The following is a 17,640-nucleotide window of genomic DNA, read 5'->3' as shown; positions in this document are numbered from 1 at the left end:
ACCTTATAAATGAAGGAACCAAGGCTCAGAGAGGTTAAGTAACTTGCCCAAGGTCACAGAGCTAGGAAGTGGTAGATTTGGGCTTCAAACCAGATCTTCTGAGCTCCAAATGGAGTCTTAACTACTTTTGTGGGATGGAGATTAGAGAGCATTTGCAAATAATGAAACTATTGGTTGGGTGTTTCTTCTTCACTTCTGCTACAGAATGATTTCTGTGGGCAAACCTCAGTAATTGATAGAGAGCCTATTCTAATTCTACATAGTTTATTCACAAGGCCAACAAGATTATAAAAACCTTTTTAAAAATAATATCTGCTCCAGTTAGCTATGGGCACAGTACACCAACCTAAAGTGTAAAATAGAAATCATTATACTATGCTCATGGATTTCATGGGTCAGGACTTGGGACAGGGCACAGTGGGAATGGTTTGTCTCTGTTCCATAAAGCCCCAGGCCTCAGCTGGGAAAACTCAAACAACTGGAGGTGACTCCATGACCGGGGCTGGAATAATCTAATGGCTTCTGCGCTCAAATGTCTGGGCTGGGAATGACTGAAAGGCTGGGTGAGCTGGGATTGTGGCCCACATTGCCTCCACGCAGCCTCTCCTTGTGACTTGGGGTTCCTTACAACATGGCGGCCTCAGCTAGTTAGACTTCACCCAAGGCAGCTCAGAGCTCCAAGAGCTAGTGTGCCAGTAGAAACTTCCAGTGCAAAAGATAGAAACTGCATGATGAATCAGTAACCATACAGTCCCCCTCTGTGACTTAATCTTCCTTAGTATGACAAGTCTAATAAATCAGCCCTGTCCTCTGGATGGGATGGACTGATCAGCAACAAGTGATTCATGATCCTTTGCCTAATATAAGGAACTGTTACCATTGATTCTTTGCTCAGTCAACTGCAAAAAAAAAAAAAAAAAAAAAAAAAAAAAAATCTCACTGTATCTCCAGTTTCCACAGCTTCCCTTTTACATATAATCCATTCTTTTAGAGCAGCTGGAGTGATTTCCAAAATTACAAATCAGATAATTTCACATCCCTACCTCCCAGCTAAAACTAGCCTGTGACTTCCATTGCACTGAGAGGGCACACCCACAGTGGGCCCTGCGCCATCTCCTCCCTGCCCAGCTCTCTGATTTCACTTCTTACAGCTTCCACTCTGTTCCAGCTACGCTGGTTTTTTACTGTTCTTGGCATTCATCAGGCTTGTTCTTGCCTTAGGGACTTTGGACTTGCTTTAGTCTTTTTTTTTTTTTTTTTTTTAAAGCAACGACATTTTAATTTGTTGAAAAACTCAAGTTTACAATCCCTTAGTAAATGATGAACTAACACTTTATTTTCCTATTCCATAACTCTTTAAAAAATCGTTAGCAAATAAATATTTGTGAACAGATGAAGGGTAAGGCAGACTGGGGAAGGGCTCTGATGTTTATGTTCCTTGCATGTGACTCACTCCACAGTGTGAAAATAGCACTGTTGGTAAGTGAGCTGATATGAGATGAGCATTGAATTTCATCCCTCATCATTCAAATCCGCCCAGTGGCAAATACTCAGTTTTTGCTCATCACAGGCAGCCAACTATACATATTTTATGGAAGGAATACTTTGATAGAGTTCTTATTTAATACATTGTACATCACAACTAGAAAAATGGCCTGAATTGTTCCATTTCACTATCATCTATAAGCTACAACTATATGATATTCTGCATTTTATCTGGGCTGTGTTGAATGTCTGTCTAGACCAAAAGTATCCTAGCTGCCTAGTTTCACCACTTCGGAAAAGATCTAGATCTGTGAAAAAAGACTGTCTTCCACACAAAGATGACTATGTCAGGAGTTTAATCTCCTTTTTTCTTCCTTTTCCTTAATACTCAAGCTCTAGATGATCATATAGATAGATCTTACACATCATTCAGGTATCACTTCATTTTTTAAAAAATATTTTATTTATTTCTTTAAGAGAGAGAGAGAGAGAGAGAGAATGAGCAGGGAGGAGAGGCAGAGGGAGAAGGAGAGGCAGACTTTTTTTTTTTTAATTGGAATTCAATTTGCCAACATATAGCATATCATCCAGTGCTCATCCCATCAAGTGCCCCCCTCAGTGCCCGTCACCCAGTCACCCCCACCCCCTGCCCACCTGCCTTTCCACTACCCCTTGTTCATTTCCAGAGTTAGGTGTCTCTCACGTTCTGTCATCCTCACTGATATTTTCACTCATTTTCTCTCCTTTCCCCTATAATCACTTTCACTATTTTTTATATTCCCCAAATGAATGAGACCATATAATGTTTGTCCTTCTCCGATTGACTTATTTCACTCAGCATAATACCCTCCAGTTCCATCCATGTCAAAGCAAATGGTGGGCATTTGTCATTTCTAATGGCTGAGTAATATTCCATTGTATATATAGACCACATCTTCTTTATCCATTCATCTTTCAATGGACACCAAGTCTCCTTCCACAGTTTGGCTATTGCAGACACGAGAAGCAGACTTCTTGCTGAGCAGAGAGCCCCATGCAGTACTTGATTCCAGGACCCCGTTACCATGACCTGAGCCAGAGGCAGACACTTAACCAACTGAGGCACCCAGGCGCCCTCTGGTATCACTTCAAATGTCACCTGCTCAGAGAGCCTATCTCTGGTTTCCCCCAACCCCAACCTATAATTACATGACCTTGCTTCATTTTCTTTATAGCATTTATCCACTTCGGCAATAATATTTTCCATTTACTAATTTATTTGCTTATTTTTTTCCCTAGAGAGTAGGCTTCATGAGAGCAGATATCATATTCATCTTGCCACTGTTCTGGTCATCTATTGGTGTGTAATGAACCATCCCAAAACTTAGCAGCTTAAAACAATTTACTATTATTTCTCATGGTCCTGTAGGTTGACTTGGATCAGCTGAATGGTTCTCGTTTGGGTTCTTTCTGAGGTCAGATGGCGGCCAAGGCTGCAGCCGTTTGAAGGCTTGCCTGGGACAGATGTCCACAGTGGCTCCCTGGCATCTGAGGCTGGCTGTTGGCTGATAGCTTGGTTGGAGATGTCCACTGGAGCACCCATATGTAGTTGCACATGGAGAATGGTGGAACATATGAAAGGCGGGGCCAACATGCTCATGATTGGAGCAGGTGAGATTGGGAGAAATAGCAAGTGACCTCTTGTGGGCCAGGACACTAACACCTCTTGGTTACTGCTGGTACATTAAGGTGTACATTTGTTCGTCTTGTTTTGTGCAGATTAAGGCTATTGTTAAGGCATATCTCAGAAGCCAAAGAACCACAAAGAAAGGAAGAAAGAAAGAGAGAGAAAAGGAAAAAGAAAAGAAAGAAATTAGTGGGTACTGGTGGAGCATTTAAAGCCTGGTAGAGTGCTCACCACCTCAAAAAGACTTGGTGGTAGAATAAGTTGGTCACAGAATGGGTTCAGTAGACACTAGGTTACCTCCCAACTTCAGGAAAATTTCTGGGCAATGAGGTATATTGTAAAACACACATAACCTCCAACCCCTCGGCACATCCCTTTTAGGTATTAGTTCAGCTCCTGGAAACCCAAAGGTTTAGCTAATGGGATCTTTATTTTTAATTTAATTTAATTTAATTTAATTCAATTTATTTGTTTTAAGGAGTTAAATTAGAAGTTTTTTTTCCATAGACAGTATTTCTTTTTTTTTCATTTGTTTTCATTTAAGTTCGATTTGCCAACATAGAGTATAACACCCAGTGCTCATCCCATCTAGTGCCCTCCTCAGTGCCCGTCACCCAATTACCCCACAACCCCCCCCCCCCACACTTCCCCTTCCACAACCCTTTGTCTCCCAGAGTTAGGAATCTCTCATGGTTTGTTTCCCTCTCTAATTTTTCCTACTCAGTTCCCCTCCTTTCTAATGGGATCTTTAAATTCTAGAGTCACTTGCTATTTCTCCCAATCTCACATGCCACCTTCCAGCACACCTGCCTATTTTATTTTTAAGAACTATACTCCGGAAGTTAGAGATATCTAGCAAAAATGGCAAAATCTTACAAAGCTTGTTTTGTCCTGAGGAACTTGACTTGGTTACTACCAGGTCAGGCACCCCCCCTCCAAAAAAAAAAAAAGCCAAAAAGAAATGTGAGTTATACCCCATTTGCAGTTAGATATGGCTGGACAGAAATGTGGCTTTGCTCCATTTGGGGTCAGGTCCTACCAAACTGCTGCCTGCCCTCAGAGGAATTAACAACCTAGAAACACAATGGCCATTATGTAGAATGTCCCAATTAGGTAAGGTCATTTAAGAAGTGCCCTCAAAAGCAAGGGTTCCCAAATTAAAATGGGATACCTTTTTTAATTGGCAAGCAGAAGCCTCCAAAACCTTTCAAAATTCCCAATAGTTTCACAAAGAGATGCATTGCAAAAGGCTAATAACGAATTACAGGAGATGCCTGGCTTGCTCAGTGGTTGAGTGTCTGCCTTTGGCTCAGGTTGTGATCCCAGAGTCCTGGAATCAAGTTCTGCATCAGGCTTCCTGCAGGGAGCCTGCTCCTCCCTCTGCCTATGTCTCTGCCTCTCTCCCTGTGTCTCTCATGAATAAATAAATAAAATATTTAAAAAAAAAGGAAATTACAGATGGAAGAGGTACCTAAGACAAACGCCTGTAAGATTGATGTAACTCCTTGTTCCCCTCTGCTGTCCTTTGAGCTAGCATTCATGCTACTAATCCTCTCTCTGAATGGGTTTTCCACTCTGAAAAGACTCACCCTTAAAAAATTCCACCAAGTTAATGGACTTACGAACTGCGCCCAACCCCATAACTACCTGTAGAGTTGTCAGAACTAAGGGATTCTCTAATAAATTGCTACATTATTCCCTTAAACAGCCAAAGGGAAACCCATAAACACCAGAGCTTGTGGAATGGAGCCTGGAAAAATTGGCAGGAGCCACAAAGGGTGCAAATCCTTACCAGAATAATTTCTTCTGAATCTCTGTAGTGCCAGGTGGAGAGAACAATAAAATTTCACGTTGTCTCTTCCTTTCCAAATCCCATTGGTTATTGATCCTTCTTCTCCCAGAGATAGCCACTGTCTTCTCACAACACATCCTTGTCACTGGGCTGGACTTTCTGCCTGCCTGGGACATGCAGGAGGTTGGTTCTTTCTCTTGGCTCTCACTGGGAGCAACTTTGGATTTTGAGGAAGTTAGTATTTTTTGTACCCTCTACAAGCCCCAAGGAGGCTTATCCAACACTGCCAGAGATATTTAATATTACAACTACATACTCCAATGGAAAGAAGTAAGTTGAGGATAAAGGAGTTGGAGAGGTGGATCAACCAGTGAGGACACTGAAGCGACAAAGCAATTCTTTGAGGAATTGAAAGCAATTTTCCACATTTTACAAATCTTTACAAAATGGGAAATGAAGCTCTGGAGACACGTTTAAAGTTCACCTCTTCCTTTACCAATCCCTAAACTTTCCCTAGTTATCCTAAACAGCTTGTAAATTACTAGCTTTAAAAAGCCAAAGTCTTTCCTTTTTTTTTTTTTTTTAAGACTTTATTTATTCATGAGGGACAGAGAGAGAGAGAGAAGCAGAGACATAGGCAGAGGGAGAAGCAGGCTTCCCACAGGGAGCCCAGTGTGGGACTCATCCTGAACTGGGATCACTCCCTGAGCCAAAGTCAGACACCCAACCACTGAGCCACCCAGGCGTCCCAAAGCCAAAGTCTTTCTTAGAGAAATTTGCATTCTTTCTCTGTCTCTTAAAGTTGTACATCTTATCATATCTTTTAAATGTGAACACAACCTGCAATCAGCTGAGAGGATAGGAAAAGAAAGGGGTGAAGGGGGTGGGGTGGGGGTAGGGGTAGAGGCCTCTTTAAAATGCAAACTCCTTAAAGGGCTCTGGTGTTCAAACTCTTCTATAGCCTCCTTAAGATTAATTCTAGGGACAAATACAAATTTCAAAAATCTTCTTCAAGAGTATTAGTGGCTATAAGTTCTTTACATCTGTGTGCTTATGTGTATGTTGTAAATGTGATGAGATACTGTTCTACTTCTGGGCGGTCCTGCTAAGATTAATTTGTAAAAGAGCCCTATTTACTAGGTTTGAAAGTAAGCACTTGGGCATTCTAACACACTCAGAAAGATAGAAACTAACCCCAAATTTTTTTTCAAGTTCACCTATTCTGGGAAAACATTCAATTGTTTGTTTAATTGAAATAGACATGTTTTGGAGAGCCTGGCTGGCTTGGTCAGAGGACCATGTGACTCTTGATCTTGGGGTCTGAGTTTGAGCCTCACACTGGGTGTAGAGATTATTTAAAAATAAATAAATAAACTTTAAAAATAGACATGTCTTCAGGTTATCAGGATTAAAATTAAAACTTTTATTCTGCCTGGATTTACTTCAGTTAAATAAGTTGATATGATCTCTGTTCTGCCATTTAAAAAAATTTTTTTCAAGTAGCTTGGGAGAATGACTGACTTTTATGTCATAAAGTTTTTTATGGGTAGTTTAAGCATAATTGTTAATAACAAGTAAATTAAATAGGTGTAAATAAAACAACTTTTAGGTGAACTTTAAATCGTCGCCCAAATCTTTTTGGTAACCTAACACCTTAAAGTTTTGCTGAGTTAGGTTAAGTAATAAGTTAAATTCATTAAATATGTAGATCATTTCCAAATAAGATAAAATACTGCAACATTAATTACTGAACGTAGGCTTATTTACTTTTGACTTTCTTATTACAGAGAAAGTAAAGTTGGGTCTGTTAGTAAACATGTTGTGTGTTTCTAAGAATTATGAAATACATTTTTCAATTTGCCAACCTTGAGAATGCCGGTGTAACAGGTCACAATTGCTTACTTATTAGCTTTCAGTAGAAATCAAGGTTTTTAAGAGGTAAAAATTCTAATAAGGGAAATAACTATGCAAGAAAGTAAGATGTGTTTTTGGTAAAAAAAGAAAAACTACGAGGAACAGAAATACATTTTTGTTGAGGGAAAAGAAAGTAATCTTGTCCTAAAATGAGCGTGGTTGGTTATTTGTTTATTTATTTAGAAAAAGATAGGGAGCAAGGGAGGGAGGAGCAGAGGGAGAGGGAGAATCTTTTTTTTTTTTAATTTTATTGGAGTTCAATTTGCCAACATATAGCATAACACCCAGTGCTCATCCCATCAAGTGCCCCCCTCAGTGCCCATCTCCCAGTCACCCCCTACCCCCCACGCACCTGCCTTTCCACCACCCCTTATTCGTTTCCCAGAGTTAGGAGTCTCTCATGTTCTGTCTCCCTTTCTGATATTTCCCACTCATTTTTTTCTCCTTTCCCCTTTATACCCTTTCACTATTTTTTATATTCCCCAAATGAATGAGACCATATAATGTTTGTCCTTCTCCGATTGACTTATTTCACTCAGCATAATACCCTCCAGTTCCATCCACGTTGAAGCAAATGGTGGGTATTTGTCATTTCTAATGGCTAATGAGTAATATCTAATTGTATATCTAATATCTAATGAGTAATATCCCATTGTATACATAGACCACATCTTCTTTCTCCATTCATCTTTCGATGGACACCGAGGCTCCTTCCACAGTTTGGCTATTGTGGACATTGCTGCTAGAAACATCGGGGTGCAGGTGTCCCGGCGTTTCACTGCATCTGTATCTTTGGGGTAAATCCCCAGCAGTGCAATTGCTGGGTCGTAGGGCAGGTCTATTTTTAACTCTTCGAGGAACCTCCACACAGTTTTCCAGAGTGGCTGCACCAGTTCACATTCCCACCAACAGTGTAAGAGGGTTTTCCTTTCTCCTCATCCTCTCCAAAATTTGTTGCTTCCTGTCTTGTTAATTTTCCCCATTCTCACTGGTGTGAGGTGGTATCTCATTGTGGTTTTGATTTGTATTTCCCTGATGGCAAGTCCGATTTCATACTTTAACTAGACATGACACTCTCTCCCCTGACCTCCTCTCCCCTCCCCTCCCCTCCTATTCCTTTCCTTTCCCTTCCCTTCCCTCTGGCATTGGTCTGGAAAACAACACTCTCATCTGTATCTCCCAGGCCACTGCTAAGGGGGTTTATGTCTAGATTTTAAAACAACTTTTTATTTCAGGCCAGGAGAAAATCTAACTGTGACCCTAACTTTTCAGAGGCAAAATAAGACATTACCTATATTTACATTGTGAGTTAAAAAGCACCTATCAGGAGGCTTTCACAATTCAGGACTCACTCCTTTTGGCAGGTTCCTACGTCTCTGGTTGATGATAAATGTAAATGAGGTAGTGATCAGGAATTTCTTAATTCTTGAAATTGTTGCAAAATCTGCTGTTAAAGCAATAGCTGCCCAAGAAAGATCCTTAGACTCTCTGGCCAAAGTCGTTCTCGATAATAAAATAGCCATTGATTATCTTTTAGCTGAACCAGGAGGTATCTGCTGTGGCCAACACCACCTGCTACACCTGAATTAACACTTCTACGGAAGTCAAAATTGAGTTACATAAACTCATTGAGCAAGCCTCTTGGCTTAAAGGAGTGATTCCTTCAGTGGGAGGTCTTTCTTTGACTTATTTAACTTTGATTGGTTTGGGTCTTGGGGACCATGGCTTCAAAGTACACTCCAAATATTGGGAATTATCCTGTTTATAATAATCATAATAACCTTCCTGCTGTGTTATAGTCTCTCAAAAGCTTTACATGTGTGTTCATAGACACTAACCTTCAACCTGATCTCCCCAAGACTGAAATGTCAACAAAAGGAACGAAGAAAATGACCATTTGAAGCTGAAGCTGAAGTCATAACCTGTGAATATCATAGTGATAAAGCAAAAACATCAGGACCTATGAATACCACAGGGGAGCAACAGGAGCTGCAAGCACTATAGGGCAGAGCTGAGAGTGATGCTAATGCCTTAAGTTTTAAGTAATCAAAATCAGCTGAGAGTCTGGTCAAGGGAGTAATTGTTAATAATAAAACCACAGTCCCCAAGTCACTTAGATTCAGACCCTAAGTCAGTAAACCAAGACTTAATACCTAACCTAACTGTAGTCTCAACCCCCTACAAGTATAACGTTTTTTCCAGTCAACATGGGGACTTCCTGGTCATTGCTAGGAAATTTACTGATAGACCCCTTCTGTTCCTCTGGGGAGAGTGACCTTGCCTAAAACAAAAGATTCTTTGTTAATAATTTCCCTTTTTTCTGCTCCTTCACTGCTTTTACAACTCTTTGCTTTTCAGTAGCCCTTTGGCACCCCCCCACCTGCTAGATGAGATGCTCCCTGATTCATGAATCCATTAATAAACCCAATTAGATCTTTAATGTGTGCTTGGTTTAACTTTTGTTACTTAACACCAGGAAGTAGCCAACCTCTGATCTAGACCTGAGTGTGTTTGGTTCTAAAGCCTCTGCCCTTTTTACCTTCTATAAAGAAAAGGGAAAATATATGAATATTCCCGCACAGAGCCTAGCATCACAAAAGTGAAACATCTTTTCATGCCTTCGGCCATTGACAGAGGAAACTTCTCCATCTTCTGCAGCACCCCACCCCCTCAGCCTCAAACTAATCCGTACTCCTGCAAGAAGAGAGGGCCAACCAGCTGGGAACCCAGGACGGTTGGGGAGGGGTGTGGCTGGGCAGTTTCCCTGCCTGGGGAGCTGGGTAGGTCCCAGAAGCTGTGCCCAAGACGGAATGTCCAGTACCCAATTGGGTCCAAAGGCTAAAATCGGCGGCTCATCAAAATGTCCTCTGCATGCCCTAGACTGAAGGCAGATGCTCAATCACTGAGCCACCAGGTGCCCTGTGCATGCCCTAGACTGAGTGAGTGTGCCCACTGCTGTCCCCTACCTGGCTCCTGCCTTATTGTTGTTGACTGTTCTCTGAGCTTAGAATAAACAGCCCTTGCCCTTCCCAACTATGGCACCCCTCTCTTCCCCAGGAGGGGCATGGGAAGTTGAGGAAGGCATTCTTTTTTTTTTTTTTTTAAGATTTCATTTATTTATTTGAGGGAGAGAGATATACGGAGAGCATAAGAGAGGGAGAAGGACAGGGGGAGAAGCTAGCTCCCCACTGAGCAGGGCGCCCAATGTGGAGCTTGTCTCAGGACCCTAGGATCATGACCTCGAGCAGAAGGCAGACACTTAACCCACTGAACCACTCAGGTGCCCCTGGGGTAGGGATTCTCAGCCTCTTTTACCAAGAGTCATCTGCGGAGACAGTGGCCTGATACGCTCATGTCACCAAAGCCCTGCTCACCAGTCGGTCCAATTGTCAGTGCCCCAGATGCCTCTAGCCTCCAGCAGCAAAGGGGCTTACAGAATTTCAGATTGTTGGAGCAGGAAGGGTCTTGTCTAATGCCCTGGGTAACTCTTTGGGTATTTTCCAGCCTGGATTCTAAGGCTTGGCTATATACTTATCAGGTTCCTTTTGGTCTAGACACCCTTTATCAAGCACTCACAGCTGTTTATCTACTCCCTGCTAGGTGTCAGGGCTGGAGCTCCTATGCCAGTCATGTGGATCTAGCTGTCAGTGAGTACTCAGCTACTCCACAGCAGGGAACATTACATTCGTGTTCCCTCTGAATTCTTACTTTATCAACATCTTTGTACATGGCAGGATGGAAGCTCAGAATGGAGAAGTAATTCATTCAAGGTTCTGCAGCTAGGAAATAATGAAGATGGGAGTCACACCCAGACCCTACCACCCCACAGTCAGTGCCAGATGGCTCCTTTAATTGCTTTCTCTACACCAATTGTCTTGCCCCATAACGTGTCACGTAGTAGGCACCTAGTGAATATTTATGATGGAATGGGGGAAAAACAAGAGCTTGGAGAGAAGAGGTGTGGGTTCAAAACCTTGTCTCTAGAGCTTGGCATGGGACCTTGGGGGAAGCCTCTAGACTTCTGAACATCCTATTCATCTGGCATTTACAGCTGATGGTAATAGGAACTCCCTATTCATAGGTTTGCTGGGAAAAGCCATGAGAGGCCAGGAGGCCATGAGCATAGAGCCTGGCACAGTCAACCCTGAGAGAGCATTGGTAGGGGAAAGAGAGAGAGAGAGAGAGAAAGAGAGAGAGAGAGAAAAAGAGAGAGAAAGAAAAGAAGAAAAAGAGAGAGAGAGAGAGAGAAAGAAGAGAAGAGAAGAGAAGAGAAGAGAAGAGAAGAGAAGAGAAGAGAAGAGAAGAGAAGAGAAGAAAGAGGGAGGAGAAACACACATTCAAAATGTCTTGAGTCTGTTAATAGTTGTTTCACCTTCATGGGACTCAATGTCTTCCGTGGAATGGGTTCATTTATTAAAGATTTTTCTGTAGCCCCTACTATCACCTCACTAGACCTGCATCGTGAATCCTTCAACAGAGATCGGCACTCTGACCAGGCTGCTGCAAATCCAACCACTTAATCCCCAGGTTCTATTTGCCTCCCTGTGGGCCCTGCCCTGCCCTCCCGTGGCATTACAGGGAGACCCAGGAGTCCTGGGCCCCACCGGGCCGCCAGCCACCGCCCCCACAGCCCTGCGCGAAGGCCCCAGCAGGGAGGAGGGAGAGGGGAGTGGACAAGGGTCTGACTGCAGCTGGTCGAGCTGCGCCAGGCCCTGGAAGCTGCTCAGGTTCCTGGTTCCCACCGGGGCCAAGAATGACACCTGATCCCGGGGAATTGTGAAATGGCGTGAGGTGGCAGCCCGCCCGCGGTGGCCGCTGCGCCCACCCCCCGCCGCGAGGGCGGCCCCACCCCTACCCCACGCCCCCGCCCTCGCCCTCGCGCGCGGTTAAATCCCCGCATCCCGCGGCGGCAGCGGCTCACACCCGCACCCAGCCCGCACAGCACCATGCCTGCCTGCCGCCCCGGTCCTCTGGCCGGCGCCCTGCTCCTGGGCCTGCTGCTGCTCGGCCTCCCCCGGGTCCCAGGTGAGCGGGGCGGGGAGAGCCCTGGCGCCAGAGAGGCCTCTCCCGGAGCGCTAGGACCCGGCCTGGGCCGAGGCGCACGTAGCCTCTCCGGGAGCTGGAGAAATGGGGATTCCTGGGGCGGAAGTGGGGAGACCCATGAGGACTAAATTTTGATGATTCTCTGGTTCCTGAAGGTAGTGACCCCTGGAGCTTAGATGTGGGGTCCTATGTGCTGGAGGTGGGGGAGACCACCGAAGGCTGAAATTTGGGGGAGAGGCTCTGTGCTGAAGGTGGAGACTTAGTGGCCGGTGGAGGACCCTTGCCCTGGCATAGGAGACTCCTAAGATGCTCAGCTGTCTGGGGGCCCCTTAAGGATTGAGGGCTCTAAGGATGAGGGTTAGGGGACCCCCGTACTTACACGTATTAGGGTCCCCAGGCCTGGAGGTGGGGCTCCCTGAAGACTGTGAGGGGGGCGCCTAGAGCCAGAGACCAAGAATCCTTGGAGCTTGCGTTCTGGGGCCCTGGGAGCAGGAGGTGGGCGTCCTCCCAGGCTCGGGCTCCGCGCCCCCCTGACCGTGCACCTCCCAGGCGGAGAAGTGGAGAAGACCGGCGTGTGCCCCCAGCTACAGGCGGACCTGAACTGTACGCAGGAGTGCGTCTCGGACGCCCAATGCGCAGACAACCTCAAGTGCTGCCAGGCCGGCTGCGCCACCATTTGTCACCTGCCCAACGGTAGGTAACCCTGGGGCGTCCGGCGCGGGGCGGGGAAGGGCGCGGTGGGCTGGAGGAGGCAGAGCGCTGAGATCGGGGAAGAGGGGAGCCCCCCCCACCCCGGGGACCCCTGTAGAGTCGAGGCGGATGGAACCAGATCCGCCCTGTGCCTCCTCGCGGGGCCTCGGGGAGACAAAGGCGGCGCTAAAGCTCAGCCAGGAGGGGGAAGGGAGGTCCCCCCACCCCTGGCTGGATTCCGTTCCCTGGTGCGTGACGGGCTTCCGGGCAAGCACCTGCTGGGACCGTGTTCCCGGAGGTCAAGGCACCCGGTTCTCAGTTTCCTCCCCGGCCGGTTGGAGCCGCGGCCAGGACCCGGGCTGGCCAGTGGGCTGGGTCGTGAGACCTGGGGCGCTCAGCCCTCTCGGAGTCCCTCCCCTGCACCCCCCTCCCCTCCCTCCCCCAGCTCTGGGGGAAGGACTTGGAGCGTCTGGCCTAGCAAGACTCCCCGGATTCCTCTGTCCAGACAGAAAGAGAGTTTACGCATTAAGGAGAGCGCCCAGCCCATCCTGAAGATGTGGTTGTGAGCGGCAGACTTGTCCCAGGTCGCACCGCCACTCCGTGGCTCGGCAGGAGTCCTAGCGAGGGGGTTCAACTTTTGCCACTTCTGGAAGGCTGGTTTGGAGGAAATCAGGATCACTTCCCTGAGCACCCCTACCCTCTTCCTCCTATTTAAAACAGTCTCTTGGGGATCCCTGGGTGGCGCAGCGGTTTAGCGCCTGCCTTTGGCCCAGGGCGCGATCCTGGAGACCCGGGATCGAATCCCACGTCGGGCTCGGGCTCCCGGTGCATGGAGCCTGCTTCTCCCTCTGCCTCTCTCTCTCTCTCTGTGACTATCATAAATAAATAAAAATTAAAAAAAAAATAAAACAGTCTCTTCCACTAAGGATGGAGAGAGAGAGAGCTATGCGAAAGTCCTGGTGATCCGCAAAGGTCCTTGCTAGAGCTCACTGTCTCCACTAGGCTGCAGGGACCTCATCAGAACAGGGAGTGGCCTTAGGCAACAAGAAATCCAAGCTTCTCATTTTTCAGAGGGAAAAACTGAGGACCAGAAGCAGGGATATGACCTGGGGCACCAAGCTGTTGTGATTACTGGTCTTTATCCAAAATACAGCTGCCCTCGCCCAGCTGTGATTTTTCCCTTTCTGTTATTTCTAGTAGGGGCTGGGACAGTTTGTAATTAGAGACCTCAGACTTAGGAGACTGGAGCTGGGAGGGTAGAGGGAAGATTGGCCCATCATGGGCAGCTGCTGGGTCTGGAGGCCTCTAATCTGGAGCAGGGAGAGGAGGACCAGAGGGAGAGGTGAGGGTTGAGAGAGAAAGCGAGAGGCAGACAAACACAGATGAGTGGGGTGGAGGGGACAGAAGGCGTGCCTACTGTTAGGGGCAGACTTTGCTGTTCCTTTGTCTCAGATGGACGGACTGAAGCAGGAAGAGCAACGGGCCAGACGGCCTCCTGAGCTAGAATCTTAGTTCTGCCATCTGCCAGCTGTGTGGTCCTGAGCAAGTTGCTTTATGTCTCAGAACCTCTCCTTTCCTGTTGGCAAAATGGGAATGATAATCCCAAACTTTGTGGGACTGACATGGGGGCTAAATGAAATAACACACAGGAAATGTCTCTGTGGAGAGTAGACCCTCTATCCGCCGTGGCGTGTTTTGTCAGTAAACCACTCCCGATTCCTTTTTTGTCCTAGGGAAGCCCAGTATCTAGACCTCCTGCCCTTTTCAGAGGAATGGCTTTCTTTGTGCTAAGAAGTCAGCCACTCCTATCCTCTGCAGCTGATCAGCCAGTTCTGTACCTGTGTTTGACCTTTGGCTGGGCTTGCTCTTGGGGCTTCCGGGAATTGAGCCCAGCTTCTTTCTCCTTGACCCAGGAAGTGGTGCTTAGGGTGTGTGTGTGTGTTTGGAAATGGTCACAGACTGGACTCAGGTCTTGGTTTTACTTCTTACCAGCAGCCTGGTGTTGGGTGGTTCCAAAATCAAGGATGGAGGGAGCAGGAGGTGGAGGGGTTTGCGGGTGGTCTTCCTAGGTGCCCTGAGATCAATGCCAGAAGGCAGCTGTCTGGTTTGTGACACAGGGGGAGGGGGGTGGGGGGTGGGAGTTCATGTTGTGGACCAGTGTTCATCTCCCAGCATCCCCTCTGCCCACTTTCTCTTGTTCCTTTTTCTCCCCAGAAAAGCAGGGTTCCTGCCCTCAGGTGAACACTGACTTCCCCCAGCTCGGCCTCTGTCAGGACCAGTGCCAGGTGGACAGTCACTGTCCGGGCCTGTTAAAATGCTGCTACAATGGTTGCGGGAAGGTGTCCTGTGTCACTCCCATCTTCTGAGGTAAGTTGTGTGTGTGTGGGGGGGTGGGGGACAGCACACTGATGTCTAGATGTAAAGGTGATTGAAAAGGAGGGTCTGGGCAAACATACTTCTGTTCACTATCTGTCCATTTCTTTGCTTTCTTGCACTCAATGAGTATCAGTTGAGCATCTATCATGTGCCATGCACTGCTCTGGGTACTGAAGAGGATTCATGAGTGAGCAAATCAGACAAAAAATCCTCTCTGATGGAGTTTATGTGCTAATAAACTATAGCACATAATAAAGAAAGGGATAATAAAGAAAAGTAAATAAGCAAGTGTTTTCTGTATAATGTTTGAGAGAGAAAAGTGCCATGGAGAAAAAGGAAACAGAAGGGGAATGGGAGTACTGGGGAGGGGGGCAGTGGGGTGAGTGGGGGTGAGGTGGGGTGGGCAGGAAGCAGGGCTTCTGTGTTATTATTTTTTTAGGGACACTCAGGGAGGGCCCTACCCAGAAAGCAGCATTTGAACAAAGACTTGCCAGAACTTGAGGCAGGGGCCCATGGAGATAGCTGCAGCCCGGGGTGGGGGTGGGGTGGGGGGGAGGTTACAGGTGAAGGCGGCAGGTACAAAAGCAGGAGCATCCCTGGTGTTTCAGGAAAAGCCAGGAGGCTGAAAGGGAGCCAGGAGAGCACAGGAAGAGGAAGGTCAGGGGTAAGTTTAGCAGCTTCTTAGGGGCCTGGTAGGTCGTTATAGGACTTTGATCTCGACCCCGAGATGTCGCCCCTGTGGAAATGGACATGCTCTGGCTTAGATTTGAGAAGGATTGCTCTGGCTGCTGGGTGGAGAATAGACTATACAGGGGCAGTGGCAGAAGCAGGAAACCAGCTGGGAGATGACAGACCAGGGGAGGTAAGTGACTGTTTGGGGCATATATGTGGAGGTAGATGGGATGGTACTTGCTGATGAATTGGGCTGTGAGGGAAAGAGAAGATCCTCCCTGTTTCCATAGCATACACTCAGAAAGCCAACAGTTGGAGGAGCACCTGTGTCCTGAGAGAGGGGTAGTGGACAGTGCCTGGAGGGGGTAAGAGTGGGAGGGAAGCTCTTTGCATGTGGCCAGTGGGAGGCTGAAGACTGATCTTTAATTTCCCCAAAAACTTGGCTTTTCAGGATATACTTGGCAGGTGTCAAATATGTATTTGATGTGTGATGAGCTCTTGCTCAGTGGCGGGCTGGGGCTATGTTTGGCCACCTCTGGTAGTTCTGACCCTGCAAGGAAAGGATTGCAGAGCCTCTCTTCCCCTACCTACAACTAAAAATAAAGCAATACCAAGTCCTAGAGTAAGTGTGAGCAAGTAAGAAATACAAGATACAAAGCACATGTTTGATTGGCCCATTGGGAGATCCGGCGCTGTGCCGTGGTCTCTGTGTCAGCTGCTGGGACTGAAGGTGAACACTGCCCTTCCTCACAGAGCTTACAGCCCCCTGGCTAAGGTGATGGACGGAGGGACACTCCCAGGGCCAGTCTTCAGTGCTGCAGTGAGGGAAGGACTGGGTGCTGTGGGAACAGAGGAGGAAAAACCTTATGGGGTAAGAGGGTGGGAGGGTGGAAAACCAGTGTGGGGAGAAAGCAGGCTTCACAGAGGCATTGATAACCCTGGGCCCATCCTCAAGGATGACTGGAAGGTCAGTAGAGGGGTGAGGTACAGGAGGAGCAGGACCCCGGGAGTGTCCTCTGACTGAAATCTCATTGTTGATCGTGGGCTACCTTGATAAGCCCTCAGCCAGGGGCTGACAGGTCTCTGGCGGGACCCAGGATTGCACAGATGAGAAGAGGGGAGAATGTGCCCAAGATCCTGTGATTGCAGTTTCGAGGTGTCCTTTCGGTGCTTGAGCGGCAGCCACGTTCTCCCGAGGGCCCAGAGCTCCCCAGTGATGCCAGCCACCCCTTGGCTCCCACGTGCCGGCAGCATTGCCGGACTTTGTGGCCAGGAAGACCCAGGTTCAGATTTCAGCTCTGACACTTAACTAGTCTTTACCTCCCGAAGCTGCAATAACCGTGCTTATAAAATGAGATCGCCTTGACCAACAAATCCCAGCTTAACCTAAGGACTGGGGCGGGGCGGGGGTGGTGGTGGTGGAGCTTCCTGGTGGTAGAGGGACTTGTAGGGAGATAAATGACGATGGTCCCTCAGGAAAGCCGTGATTACCCAGGTATGACCCGGATGATCAGAAGCAGAAGAGGTGAGTCTAGGACCTGCAGAGTCCGGGGGGGCTCTGCTGTGTGTGTGTTGGAAAAGGAGAGTAGGGGAGCTCTGGTCCAGAATTTAAGCTCCAGGTCCGCTTGGCTGGTATTTTGGATATTGTCACTGATGTATTTTATGATTTTCTTCCTCCAGTTCCAGCCACCATAGCCCGAGGAGTGGGGGAGTGGAAGTTTCTGTCCAGCCCTGCCGGGCTCCAGCTCAGCTCCAGGCCCGCCGTCCTCTTGTCTTTCTGGCCTGTACACTCCCTCCAGAGCTGAGCGCAGCTTCTTCCTTTTCCAACCAATAAAGTGACCGCTTCTAGCACTGGGTGGGGAGCATGGCCTCCATTCTTAATCATTCTGTCCTTGTCTCCTCTGACTCTGGGTTGAGGTGGGGGGTTGGTGACCAGGTCATCTGGGCATGAAGTCCAGGGAGGGATCAACTCAGAAACAGTGAACATACATTCAGGGTTCAG

At 47.3% G+C, this 17,640-nt stretch overlaps 1 protein-coding gene and 1 long non-coding RNA gene across 2 annotated transcripts; one reads left to right on the top strand and one right to left on the bottom strand.

Moving 5' to 3' along the window:
* Nucleotides 1-1,929: 1,929 nt before the first annotated feature.
* On the bottom strand, nt 1,930-12,450 carry LOC140595347 (uncharacterized). The gene is made up of 3 exons (XR_011996889.1): nt 12,280-12,450; nt 4,944-5,106; nt 1,930-3,267 (listed from the first exon to the last, which is right to left on the bottom strand). It is a non-coding gene; the product is annotated as an uncharacterized lncRNA (long non-coding RNA).
* On the top strand, nt 11,724-17,494 carry WFDC2 (WAP four-disulfide core domain 2). The gene is made up of 4 exons (XM_025998706.2): nt 11,724-11,882; nt 12,450-12,593; nt 14,805-14,957; nt 17,319-17,494. The coding sequence occupies exons 1-3, from the start codon at nt 11,804-11,806 to the stop codon at nt 14,954-14,956; spliced, it is 375 nt and encodes a 124-aa protein (XP_025854491.1). The 5' UTR covers nt 11,724-11,803; the 3' UTR covers nt 14,957; nt 17,319-17,494.
* The last annotated feature ends 146 nt before the right edge of the window (nt 17,495-17,640 follow it).

The sequence above is a fragment of the Vulpes vulpes genome, chromosome 14 (genome assembly GCF_048418805.1).
Source record: "Vulpes vulpes isolate BD-2025 chromosome 14, VulVul3, whole genome shotgun sequence".
NCBI classification, from domain to species: domain Eukaryota; kingdom Metazoa; phylum Chordata; class Mammalia; order Carnivora; family Canidae; genus Vulpes; species Vulpes vulpes.
This window is presented reverse-complemented; position numbering and strand designations above follow the sequence as displayed.

Coding starts and splice junctions, on each gene's coding strand:
- WFDC2 (XM_025998706.2), top strand. CDS start 11,804: ATGCCTGCCTGCCGCCCCGGTCCTCTGGCCGGCGCCCTGCTCCTGGGC. Junction 11,883..12,449: donor CGGCCTCCCCCGGGTCCCAG/GTGAGCGGGGCG, acceptor TGCACCTCCCAG/GCGGAGAAGTGGAGAAGACC. Junction 12,594..14,804: donor CATTTGTCACCTGCCCAACG/GTAGGTAACCCT, acceptor TTTTCTCCCCAG/AAAAGCAGGGTTCCTGCCCT.